Genomic DNA, 13,279 nt, shown 5'->3' with positions numbered 1-13,279 from the left:
TCAGAAGCAAAATACTCTACAAAACTCTGCATAACCAGAAGCCAGAAAGTAAATGTAAAGTGCAGGAAGAACTTACACACCCACAAACTATGGAGCTATGATGATCAAATCAGCGCAACTTTTTTTACAGTAGCTCTGATATCTATCTTAAAATCAGTTAAAAATATGCAACACTCTATAGTACACAACTTCTGTAAGCGTTTGGATCCTCTGGAGTTGCACCCTTGCAAGAATATGTATACACTTGACAAAAATAAGGTAATTTCAAACTCACTTTCTCAGAATCATGAAAAAGAAGTTTTAATAGCATTTGATCAATGCAAATATTGGCTGAAAAAACTGCCAAACCAGTTGAAGAAAAATCTTTTAAGGTATGCCTATCAATTGATATTCACAGCATGACAGCAAGGTCTTTGAAGATTCAAGAAAGAATCAAGTATGTGCAGCAGCACAGGACAAACAAACCCAGTTTCAGTATAAAGGCACCCAACTTCATGTCAACGAGCCAAAGGACTTACCAATCACATTGCAGGCTGATATGCAAGTTAGTTGCCTATCCGACGAGTATAGCTAAGGGTTCACTTGAAGGCCTACGCGTAAAAATAATCTGCTACCAGAACTACTCCAAGAGCATTAGCTGATCAATACTTCTCAAGGATACATCTTTCGTACAAAGCAAGGACTTGGTTTTTGTTTGGATTAGCCAGCTTTAGCAACTCAGCACCAAAATTATGTTTCACAAGTTCTTGCTTAAGTTCCTGAATGGTAAACTTGGTATAATCTTCAGAATTCTTTTGGTCAGCACCATGTTCACCACTCCCAAAAATCAAACTACCATGTTCTGGTGATGCTATTTGCCGAAAAGGGCTTCCAATGTTCTTAAGCTTCTTCGTCACTCGAGTAATAAGTCTATCATCCTCAGCAGAATCAACCCTTGTATGAAGGGCCTCCACAATTGAACGTTTCCCATTAGAATTACTAGCCTCTAGCTTCGCTTCCAGGGCTGATTCATTAAAACGAACAGAAGCCAACTCTTGTTGGACTAGATCAAGCTTACCCTGGGTGGTCTGCAGCTGAACAGAGAGGGCTTCAGCCCTGCGATTAGCTTCTGCTCGAGCTGTTCGTTCTGTCTCAAGTAATTCATTAAGAACTTGAACTGTGCTGGATCTTTCAGCATTATTTAATTTCATTCGAGATTCTATCTCCTTCTCTCTTTCTTCAACTCTACCCTCCAGCAACATCACTTTAGATTTTGCATCCATTTCTGATGCTCGTATTCTTGTAAGTTCATCAGCTAGATCCTTTTTCTGCCTCTCTAAGTTTTCAATCTGCCTCTCTGCCTTCTCAATATGGGCCAATCTTTCCATGTATATTTTCTGAATCTCACTTTTTTCCTTTAAAGCATTTGTTGCTTCTGCTCGTGTTTTATCAGCTATTTCAACAGCTCTCCTGGATTCAATTTCAGCAGCTCTACATCTCTCTTGTAACTCATCTATCATCATGAATTCAGGTTGATACTTCTCTTCCAGATGGATTTTTTCCTGCTCGAGTATCTTCGACTGTCTCTCATATGATTGTGCTGTCACGTTTGCAGCTTCCAATTTCTCTTCGAGCACCTTAATCTTGAATTTTAAATCCGCTACTTCCATATCATAGTTAATGATCTGTGACTCAGCAGCCTACAAAGATTGGGAACACAATAAATCAAACTATTGATGCATTGACATATGAAAGATAGTAAACATAAGATGTATGCCAATTACCAGTAATATAATGGAGTGGTAGAAAGAATGAGGCATTGAGAGACATGCCCAATCCAGACTAGTTCAGTGTATTTCATTATGAGCTCCATTACATTTTAAAATTTATCACAATGTTTCTTGTACTATCCAAGTCACGCTAGATTGTCTCAGACATAGAAAATCGGTCATTCATGTAATTTCCACTCGTCTAGTAACTTAGGAATTACACAGCTCCTTAGTCAATGGAAATTAGCTTAACTACAGGAAAATCTAGTCCATTATCAGTTCCCCTTGAAGGAAAATATAAGTCAATACCAACAAACAGAGTCAAGAGATGTCTATGATGTAAACTGAAACAGCCATCAGTCCAATTTTCACAGTAGTTATTTGAATTTAACCACCCTGATTTTTGGTACAGGAAATGATAGTACTTCAATCATTAGGTTTAGATTCTTGTCCCATCATCATTCACCTATATGATACGAACCATGGAAGACAAAAGAACAAGAACATCAAGCTTCAAATTACTAACAGTAGAGGAAATCAAAGGTGCATGAGTATTTATTGATTCTATCCCTCCTTGCGTTATGATCTCTTCACCTTATTACAGGAGCTTACTACTTATTTTATCAAAATCAGACCAGATCAGGGGAGACCTGAAATTTTCAGACCAAGACAGACTACATCTACTTATTTCCGTTTACTTGTTAAAAATACTCCCTCCGTTCTTGAATGTTAGTCCATTTTGGAATCTAAGACAACCCAACATAAGTACACTTGTCACATAAATTTCAATAGAATCTAAGTACCCATGTGGTAGGAGAGAGAAATAATTAGGGGGTTTAGTGGGGATAAAGGTTTGCTTAGGACTAAACAAGTGGGCCATTTGGATATTTGTAAGGGTATAATGGGAATAAATGTTGGATAAGTAAGGAAAGGTACCAAAAGGGACTTACAAAAAAACCAACTCAATACGGAAATAAGACTAACATTCAAGAAAGGAGGAAGTATATATAAAATTACGTATTAGTAAAATTAAATTCTGGAAAATACACATAGAGATGAAATCTAAAAGATCCCACATGATAATGGGGTTTCTTAGAAATTAGCGTCAAAGTCAATACACTCAAATTTCAATCAGACCATGAGGTACCAGACTAGACCAGAATTCCAGAAATATACAGACCAGATCAAGACCAGAGCACCTTGATTCAGGTGCAGAGAATAAAGCGTAAACACTAGCTGAATGCTGAGTTCAATCATTGCACAAACTTATCAAAAATCCAGGCATGTCTAAACACTAGCTAGTTATTAAAGCTAGAATCCGTAAAAACACAGATACTCACCTTCAACCCTAGTTGTAAAGTTGTCAACTGTTGCTCAACCTGATCGACTTTTGCCACCTTCTCCTTGAGCTCATTATCCTGAATTTTATTTCAAAAGAAGAAACAGATAATTAGATTAATGATGCTTTTTTATACGAAGTATATCTTTAAGCATTTCGTGACTGCAAAGGCATCTATGAATGCACCTCTTTGGCAGATTATCAAACCGGTACTACGATAGAAAGGAAGTTAATAAATATAAATAAAGAATAGCAGAGTATGTCAGACCTTTTCAGCCAAAGTCTTATCAAATTCAGCTCTTAGCTTATCTACCCTTAATTGCATATTCTTATTTGTACTCTCTTGCACAACAGCTGTCTTTCCAAGGGATAATTTGGCCTCCGTAGCAGCAATATCATACTTCCGTTTCCACTCCTCAGCTTCTTCTTTTGCAGATTGAGCTTGTTCATGAAGAGCAGCCAAACTTGCTTCAGCCGCACTGCCCCTAGACTTGAGAACGCCTATCTCTGCAGAAACTTCATCTTCTATAGATTTCTGCTTCAATAAGACCTCTTCGTATTTCTTTTTCCATTGAGAAGATTCCTTCTTTTCTGAATCCAACGTTTTTAATAAGGTTGAACATCTCTCATCCACAGAACTATATTTACTTTGTAAGTTAGTAACTCGGTTTGTATAATCATCAGCAATTTTCCTCTTGTCACTTATAGCATCATCATAGCGATTCAAATACTCAGACTTTTGCTTCTCGCTGGCTTCCAACTTCTTGGTGAGCAAAGCCATATTATCTTCAAGGGACTGGCACTTTAATATAAGGGCACTTCGTTCCAGTCCAATCTGATCAAGCTGCTTTTTGGCAACATCAGCTATTAGACCTTCAAAACTGGGAAATTTCGCATAATTAGATAAAACATTATGACAGAGGAAGCTATTAGCATAGCCAAAAACCAGCATTTACCTTCGCTGCAGGAATATAGCCTTCTTTTCTTCCTTCCTAGGGCCGTAACATGATGCTTCATACTCGGATGAAAGATCATCAAGCATCTGCCAGAATAAATGCATTTAAGTTGTTTATTACAATAAACTACCCTAATTATTAATCTGAACCTATGCATGCAAGTCGGTAACTAGAGCGAAGCTAGGATGCATTTCATAAACCATGATGTTCAAATTTCCTATTTCGCCCTTAGATGTGTATGTAGGTATGTGGGTAGTGTGTTAGTGGGTAGAGATATTATTGTCTGTTACCTTCCTTTGTCACCTTTTCTTAATATGTGTGCCAAAATAAAGTGTGTCAACTAAAAAATGGAGGAAGTACCTATGTAAACGAGAGCGGATATACCTATTTTTTGGGGGTGGGGGAAGGGCGTATGGATGGAATAGATGGAGCCTCAAACATTGCACATGATGCTTAAATGTCCTGTAGAGATAATTCTCAAAGGTGGCATTCCAAAACCTTCAAACTAAGTTCCACGACGACAGAATTACAGAAAGATATTCCTTTGACCAGATTTAAGCAATATCACCATAGAACAACAGAAGCTACAGCCTCTATAGAATTTTACAAATAGTACTCAAAAGTTATACAGGAAGTTGAGGCAAAAGATTTCGAACCTTAAGCACTTGAACTAGTTCAGCATTAGGGGCATGACAAGCTGTTCTTAATTTCTTTTCCATATTCTGAATTGCCATTGAACATTGTAGATCTGCCTCCATGTATGTATTTTTCTTATAGTCCTGCATTAGAAATATATAACAGAGAAATATGTGAATGAAAGCAAAAGTAAGTTGATAACCTGAAAAGCGAGAAATCTTAAAAGATTGAGAAAATGAAGAAACCCTACACTCAACATACAATGATACAACTTCAAAATTTAAAACAAGGCCAAAGAAAAAATAATTAAGGAACTGCTATTACATAGCAAAGTATGTTCTAAACTCAATCTTCCTCCGTTTCTTAATAGATGCATCATATCCCATTTTCGGATGTTTCTCAATAAATGCATCATTTCTCCTTCTAGTAAGTTAATGTGTGCAAAATTACTTTCTTGTCCCCAAGTTTGTTTCTTAAAGAGGGGACTAACCCACATGTTACTACTTTCCATACTCTCTTACCAACTGATAATATGGGCAAATATGTAAATACCACACTCTATCTTCTTCTCCTTAGTTCATGTGCCATTTACATATGATGCATCTATTAAGAAACGGAGAAAGTAAGTAATAACAATTTGGGAATCATTTACAAATTCCAGTATGTAGAGGAGAACCCTCCAACGAAATTTGTATATATAATCCTAGAAAGCATACATAAAAAAGTCTCGCCACATTCTTGCTGTTGTTCACAAATATACAGCCTAAGAGAACCTGGCATAGCACTCCCGGCATAATAAAAGGACAAATCTGGAATGTAACTATTCAAACGACTGTGTTGGGTACAGGACAGTTAATGATAAATGTATAAGTTGCTGGAAATTCTATATGGTCACCAGACTAAAAGAAGATTAATGGAGGCAGAGAACAACATTGGAGGTCAAAAATAACAACTCAGTATGGATGGCATTGGGGGCAAGTTCATGGGAAGTCTAAAATCTAGACGTATAAAAAAAATGCAGTTTTACCCCTAATCAAAAGAAACTAAGGGGCTGGAGGCCCAATTTAGGAATTTAAATTATTTAAAACTTAGGAGTATCCTAATCTCAAAAAGTTTGTGCTTTTAGAGAGTGTCCTTGCTGTTTATCTCGGTCCTTCAAGATTTAATAACTAGGATATCTAACAAATTTGACAAGTAGAAGACTGCCACAATGTCTGATAACAAAAAGAAGGCAGGATTCAGCAGATGAACAGAATGTCATATCTAGAAGGAACTGATTTAATAATCATAGACACTTCAAATAAATGCATGTGCAGCAACTAGAAGTAAAATACGCTTCCACACTATGATAAAAGAATGTAAAGCAACTTATGAAGTGGGACTCAAATCTTAAAACATTAATGTGGTTGCGAGATACAATCTTCACATAATATTAATAGATCTAAAATGAAAGTAACAGAAGTATACGGGAAGGAACGTTTTTTTCGTGAAAGGGAGACGACAACAAGTTAGCTGGAATGGTGTGCAGGCAAACATCTAGTGTACCAAAAAAAACAAACTTTAATCACCTCAAATTCCTTCCTAAAGAACTTTTGCAGAAGCATCTCATATTTCTGCCTTGCTGGACCTGCTCCTACCGCATTTAAATTAAATATGCTTAAAGCATTCTGCACTGCTTCTTCATGAGCCTCTCTAAGTGCTGCCTATAAAACAAGGCATGAGAACATAAATGGAAGTATACCTATATCATAAAAGTACCATACACGAAAGACCCTTACCTCTTCAGGTGGCTTTGACTTGTCAAAAGAAGAAAAATATACTTCAGAAGCTCTGTTGTATGCCCCTCTGCACTCGGTTTCTTCAACACTCTACAAGAAAAATTACCTTTGCATTAAACAGAGTCTAAACATAAAATTTGCAATGCTAAGAATAATTGGAGCTGCTACAACGAAAGAAGTCTAACTGAACCAAATATTTAATTTATTATCATTGTATAGATGAGCTTCATTCATTCATCCGTTGTACATGCTTTGTCATAGCTCATCTTATACCTCATGAGATATATGAGCATCGGTCCAGGATTTTTCTTATTCATTCTTTTATAAGTTTTATTCTACGACGATTCATGTTAGCCGACCCCAAATCATTTTGGGACTAAGGCTTTGTTGTTGTTGTTGTTGTATTCTTTTATAAGTTTTTTTCTATTTCTCACCAACAAAGAGACATGGTACAGGATATATTTCCGAAATTAATGAAATATGTATTAAGTTCTTTCACTCATGAGTCCTTTCTGTTTTGATATCTGATAAAGGAATGCATAACATGTATTTAGCTCCTTTCCATATTTATTCCCCAAGATCCCCGGATATGATCATGTTATTAACCTAAAGTCCTAAAAACATTTGAACTTTTATTCAAATTCTTGTCCCGTCAAAAAAAAAACAAAGATCTTGTTGTTACATTCACCATTCCTCAAAATGCTCAACTAAACCCATATCAAAACAGTGATAGTGTATTTAATAGGAAATTTGAACCTAGTTAACTGTCACTTTAAAATGCCAATTAAATATTTTTTTGAATGTTCTTTCTCGGTTGACAATTGAGGGAGAATACTGCAATTGCTGGGATACTGCAATCTTCTGTCAAAAGTCTCAAAACCAAGCCTATATGTTTTTCAGAAGCAATATATAATGTATGGTTTCAAAAGAGTGATTGTGTATTTAAAAAGAAATTTGAACCTAGAGAGTCTGTTCAGGGATATTGTACTCAAGGTAGAATGTCGAAGTAATAATGAAATGAGGAATCCCCTTTTTGTGAGCAGAACCTGTGCACTTGAAGGGTGTCTTGTTTTAACTCTTCCTGGAAGAAAGGAGCTTCATATACTGATGCAGTTATAAAGATTAGCATTTATGACCTGACCGGCTTAGCATTTTAGTCCTGAACCGTGTGCATCTGCTACTGAAGTGAAAACTAAACTTTTTTTGGCAAAAATGATCCTTTGTAAGTGTCTATTACCTAAAAGGACACAAGAACTTTAAAGTTTCTTTCTCAAGACCCCACATCATTGATTTAACAAGCACTAGTTCTAGTTAGTAGTTACTAAAATCATATGCAGAGAGGTCAAGGGTATCTTGTGGAAGACTAACCTGCCAAGAGGAACTTATTGTAGGAACAGCGCCATTATTCAATGCATCTAGAAATGATTGTGTTAAACCAGCGAGCATAGGTCCATTCATTACGGTTGCCCCAATTTGCTTGGGCCTTGTTCTTTCAAACGCAAACCTCGTTAATGCATCCAGACCAGATCTAAATTCTGGTCTAAGGTTGTGCAACTGCACATACATCATGAATACAATGTGAATAACTTAAAAATATAGTCCACACACAAGTGTATTAGAGAACAGAGATACTTACTGATGTTTGATCAAGCTGCTGAAGTTCAGTCTCACTGTTCAATGGCCGAACAAGGGTGAAACATTCACGATCAGGGAAGAGAGCTCGAATGGATTCCCGAATCTAATGAACAAAATGTTATTACATCAGTCCAGCCAAATGACTTGTATTACTAGCATGATCAATATAAAAAACGCATTCATGGTCACTGTTATTAATTATTTAATGTATCTATAACATCATAAGCAAAAACAAAACAATGACAATGGTGCACCAGGGCGAAGGCCCCATGTACCCTCAATTTTCCATCCACCACCCGTTAAAGGCAATGGGTATAAACTCCCAACTCCAAGCCCACACCAGCAGGTAACATTACTCAAGAGGTCTGTCATTCCCCACTGTACCCACCTCACACTAGAAAAATACCAAAGAAAAAAAAGACATTCACAGTACATAGACAAACCCCTCTTACATTAAACTATATCAAGTGGGACAATGGTTTCTAGGTGAGTAGCAAATAGGGTGGAAACATGATGGTCAATATATCAAAACCACAATTTTACAGCCACCCCACTTACCATGTCAGATGTGTATATATGATTCCCAGATCTGCTGATTACCCATTAGTCCATTAGGCCGTACACATCCCACTACCCATGTTAGACAATATCCACTCATATAGGAAAAGTTGTTGATGTAGGAATAAAAAGGGTATCCTAAACTTTAAAGAAGTCATTGAAGGTGCACATGATGGAATTAAAGGAGTCATCCCGAGAGTCATGACCCTAGGGACCAAAAGGCATCTCCTCATAGAGGAATCAAACCTAAGAATGATGGCCATGTTTGGACGGGGAGGCAAAGAAGAAAAACCCATTTGCCAACTTGTATACATAAGCATCAATTTTAACTCAATTCCTTTAAAGAGGCTCCTGCCGTGAGTCAGGACAATGTGATCAGAAAGGGGAGCGGATGCATGACGGAGAAGGTGTTTCCCCTTAACTTTAGATGTGAAACACAATTACCCTCTATTACTTCCTATTAGAAACAAAATTACTGTAATTTAATGCATTAAAACCCTAAGTCAAAAGATATTTTCGCTGCATTTTCCAGTTGATATAATTGTACTTGTATATTTAATGTAGAAACATGGCAAATAAGAGACAACCATAAAGAGAAATTGTGACATGCAGGAGTAGATAGTTAGAAACTAAGTACAACTAAGACTTCGTTATCTGTAATGATCAAAGAGCAAAAACGGGAAGAAAAAAAAAAGGGTTTCCAAATTATAAATTGATCTTAACTACCCAATGTAATTCTCAAACCGTCCTTTTATATTTCACTGCTACCAAGAATCTTGCTATGCATACCTCATTTTTGGCAGCGATGTCCTTTCCACTCCCTTGAACTGACCTAAGGGCAAGCTCCAAATAATCACGGGGAGTTATCTTTCGGTCATCTTCAACCAAATCCAAATAGAAGTCCTGCATAATAGCGTACATGTAAATTAAAGAAGCCAGAAGCTTCCAAGCCTACATTACAGGACACTATGGAAGTTACCCTCAAAAGCCAAACAAAGATCGGGGAAAATTGTCCAAGTTCAGAAGCTGTGGTCCTTTTTCCAGATGCCCTAACACGAATATGTTTAGTCATTTCGGTCACAAGGGAAAGTTGATCCAATGCAGCCTCATCAATTCCACCCATCTATAATTAGAGAAACTTTTCATCAATTACTGCTACACTATGTAGCAAATAAGTTATCTATACAAATGTTATATGAGGACTTGAGAAGTACAAACAGATAAATCAGCCAGCACATCACTCAACAAACAAATACAACTGCAAATATGCGATCAATTAACAATGACCAATCTATAAAAAGGTTTCCTACCTGGTTGAAGATGAACAAACTGGATAAGAGAACAGCCAAAGAAAATATTTGTGTGCTGTATGTTCCCTGTAAAATATCATCTGAATCAAATACAACGAAGTTAACTAGACACAATTACTCATAAAAAACAAAATAAAACAGCCATTATAATATCATCACTGTAAGGCATGGAACACGCAAAGAGCGAGGATAGTCCTCCAGGAATATATATTAGAAGATAAAACTTTTCAAGAGCACAGAGTGCACCACTGCCACATAGGTGTTTCATGTCAAAAATATTTGTTTACAGAAAGATATTTAATAAGAGAAATTTAGAGCTTGCCGTTCAGCTAAAAAATTTAAGATAAGAAGGAAGAGAGTTAGATTTCTTTTATTTTTTTCTGAAGGAGAGTTTGATTTTCATATAAACTTTGCTAATATTTAAGTTAAGTGTAAATAACTTTTTATACACGATTCAAAAAACTATAATCAATGAACCTTAGAATAATCTTCAAAAAAACTTTATTACAATTTACAATATCCATTTATTATATGTTTACAAGTAAAATAAACTTATGCTTCGATCCAACTTATGCATGTGTGAATATAAAAGTTTCATTTAATGTATTTATGTACAAAGGGAAGTAATACTATGCTCCGTATAGTAATGATATTTATACGGAGTACTTTCTAAATTTATACGAAGTATTAAATTGGGGTTAAAATACATAGGATAGCAGATTTAAATTAAACAGACTCTTATTGTCATGAATAAAAAGACCAAAATAAGTAATTTAGTACAATAAAATAGGGAGAGAATCATAAACAGAAGAAACACTGACTGTCTGATCGTAAGCATCGATTCCTTCAGTATCTAATAGTATAAGATTGTAGTTTGTTCCATCAAGAGCAGTCTTCTTCAAAGGTGTGCTCCACAACCAAAGTCCTTTTGTACATGGTCGATGAGTGGATGCAACTTGAAATCCACTGCTCCTCCCAAGAAGCTAGAACCAGTTACAAATAATTAAGCTTCAATGTTGTGACAAATTGACAATACAGCATCAAACATATGCAGAACGAAAGATGTGGATAGAAGAAAAAAGGTGAGAAACACAAAAGCTCCCTGAAATAAAATATTAACTTTCTTTTCTCTAATATTTTCAAATTTCAATAAGTGTCAGCAAGAAAAATGCTCTAACAAATGGCTCACTGTCAGACCACTATGGTGCTATCAAAACTAGTGCTGCAAATTTCTTCATCAGTCCTTCGTAAAAATGATATCAAGAACATTTATCCACATCCTCAAAATTGGCTCCATATCATAGTGATTCTTCCACATCCTCAGAATTGGCTCTATATTGTAGTGTGGTGGTGCCTCTAAGCAGGCTTACCAAATAGTTGTAACACCTAATGAAACTTGTTTTGTAATCTTCCATTCCTTGTAATGTCTATTACCTCAGTCTCTCTACTGCCCCGCAAGTCCAGAGAGCTCCCAACACCAAAAATCCCGAGACACATAAACACATAAAATGGAGTCTCAAAGAAAAAAAAAATTATAGGTTAATGCAATGGGCATTTCAGAGCATTTGAAATGGTTTTAGGTCTTTAGTGGTTCACTAATTTAGGTAGATTGTGGCATTTTTAATAGCAATTCCACTATCAAGGTAGACGGGAGTCCAAGTGGGTCTATGGGAATATGTTATGAGCATTGTAGTGGATGACTGAAAAGTAAATGGTAGGGAAGGACAAAAGGGGAGATATCCTAGGAAAGAATCACTTCATAGTTATATGCTCTACATTTGCAGCCTTCGTCTATAAACAGAAAAACCAATGCAATAGGTGGTTAAAAATACCATCAAATGGCTCTTGTGCAGAGATATAGAACTAGTATTTGTTACAGTGTTTCATATTTCGTAGATGGTCAAATGAAATGATCAACTTCGTGTAGTTAGGTAAGACGTGAGAAGATGTGCATTGCTTGGTCTTTGAGCTCTGATAAAATAAATTTGATTCTATCACCAATCCTAAATCCATTTCCTATGGTTAACCATTACCCCTCATTTTTATCCTTCTCGAGCCTCAATTTGATATAAATGATTCCCATAATTTTTTCCTTCCTCAATCCCCAATTTGATATAAATGATTCCTTTCCCTGGTCATACCAAACGAGAACAATGGTAGCACTTAGCATTATCATTTTCCCTACTTATTTTTACCATTCTATTTCCTCTTCCTAAATTTATACCAAACATGCACTAAGTATAAAAATATATCCCTTACCAGCAAAATCAAACTTGAAATTCTAGGCATCTTGCAAATTACCGAAAACATTGCTCCTACGAGGAATACTGGTCAATAACTATCAATTTAGGTTCTTGAAGCACATAAACTGTCATCTAGTATGCATTACATTGTCAGAATCGAATTACAAACACAATTGCATGTGATCAACACAATATCAATTGTCAAAGTTACTGAATCATACTTCACAAAATTATTAAGCATCAATAATCGGATTACACGGGGAAAAAAGTCAAATAAATTCAACCAACCGTAATCCATAAACCCTTGTAAATTCTACTTCAAAAAGTTCAATTGTTTTTTAATAAAACCGGAATTCAAGAGGAGAGAAAGATCAACCTGATTAAGTATAAAGCTCTTTCCCTGGCGAGCGCGGCCGCAGACGGAGACGACTCCAATTGGCTCCTTGACAAGCTGAAGAACAGCCAAAGCTTCGGGATCAATTCGAAACTTACCATGCTCGTCGCTGTATACGAATCTAATCGGCCGCGCAGGTCCGGTAAAAGACGTCGCCGTCACCGGTGTTGGTGATTGTGACGGCGTTGACGGTGATGAGAAGGAATCGGCGGTGTCCTTTCCTCGGAATAATCTCATAATTTGGGAATGTAGAATCGGAGCGTACTTTGGAGTTTGAAGATTCCAATAGTTGCAGTTAAAGGATGATTGATGATTATTCTGCTGCTTTTATAAGTTGCTTTTTGGGAATGGAGAAAAAGGCAAAAATTAAAAAATTTGAGGAGGGCAAAAGGACACTACTGATATAGACCTCCGTGGACGCTTTTGTAGCTTTGTAAGAGGAGCGATTTCCTTCAATATTGCATAAAGATCCAACAATTCCCTAAATACGTTACTTTTTAAGTTATTTCCCACCATACCGTCCACGTAAGCAAAGGAGAAAGAGAAGTAATTTTTTTTTCCGGTTCAGCATTGAACCGCTATATGAGATAGCGGTTTCGTTTTAAAGCAAACCGCCATCTGAGATGGCGGTTCAATGTTATAAACCGCTATCTCAGATAGCGGTTTGTATTAAAACAAAACC

General features: G+C 36.4%; 1 protein-coding gene across 2 annotated transcripts; it reads right to left on the bottom strand.

The window, feature by feature from the left end:
* Positions 1-287: 287 nt before the first annotated feature.
* Positions 288-12,961, bottom strand: LOC110801556 (uncharacterized). 2 transcript variants are annotated; one of them, XM_022006912.2, is made up of 14 exons: positions 12,580-12,961; positions 10,782-10,943; positions 9,961-10,026; positions 9,630-9,773; positions 9,440-9,553; positions 8,094-8,195; positions 7,826-8,011; positions 6,458-6,547; positions 6,248-6,382; positions 4,700-4,822; positions 4,044-4,129; positions 3,356-3,968; positions 3,089-3,166; positions 288-1,679 (listed from the first exon to the last, which is right to left on the bottom strand). In XM_022006912.2, the coding sequence occupies exons 1-14, from the start codon at positions 12,832-12,834 to the stop codon at positions 642-644; spliced, it is 3,192 nt and encodes a 1,063-aa protein (XP_021862604.1). In that variant the 5' UTR covers positions 12,835-12,961; the 3' UTR covers positions 288-641. The 2 variants fall into 2 exon arrangements, with proteins under 2 accessions (XP_021862604.1, XP_056686919.1); XM_056830941.1 differs by lacking the exon at positions 12,580-12,961 and having other exon boundaries at positions 9,961-10,040; positions 10,782-10,908.
* Between the last annotated feature and the right edge of the window lie 318 nt (positions 12,962-13,279).

This window comes from Spinacia oleracea, chromosome 6, assembly GCF_020520425.1.
Source record: "Spinacia oleracea cultivar Varoflay chromosome 6, BTI_SOV_V1, whole genome shotgun sequence".
Taxonomy (NCBI): Eukaryota; Viridiplantae; Streptophyta; class Magnoliopsida; order Caryophyllales; family Amaranthaceae; genus Spinacia; species Spinacia oleracea.
This window is presented reverse-complemented; position numbering and strand designations above follow the sequence as displayed.

What these genes read in the sequence shown, in the direction of transcription:
- LOC110801556 (XM_022006912.2), bottom strand. Translation starts at nt 12,834, where the DNA reads ATGAGATTATTCCGAGGAAAGGACACCGCCGATTCCTTCTCATCACCG. An exon ending in ACATCGCTGCCAAAAATGAG is followed by an intron (nt 8,196 to 9,439) that starts GTATGCATAGCA and finishes TTTGTTCATTAG; the next exon opens with ATTCGGGAATCCATTCGAGC. An exon ending in AACTAGTTCAAGTGCTTAAG is followed by an intron (nt 4,130 to 4,699) that starts GTTCGAAATCTT and finishes TTATTCTGGCAG; the next exon opens with ATGCTTGATGATCTTTCATC.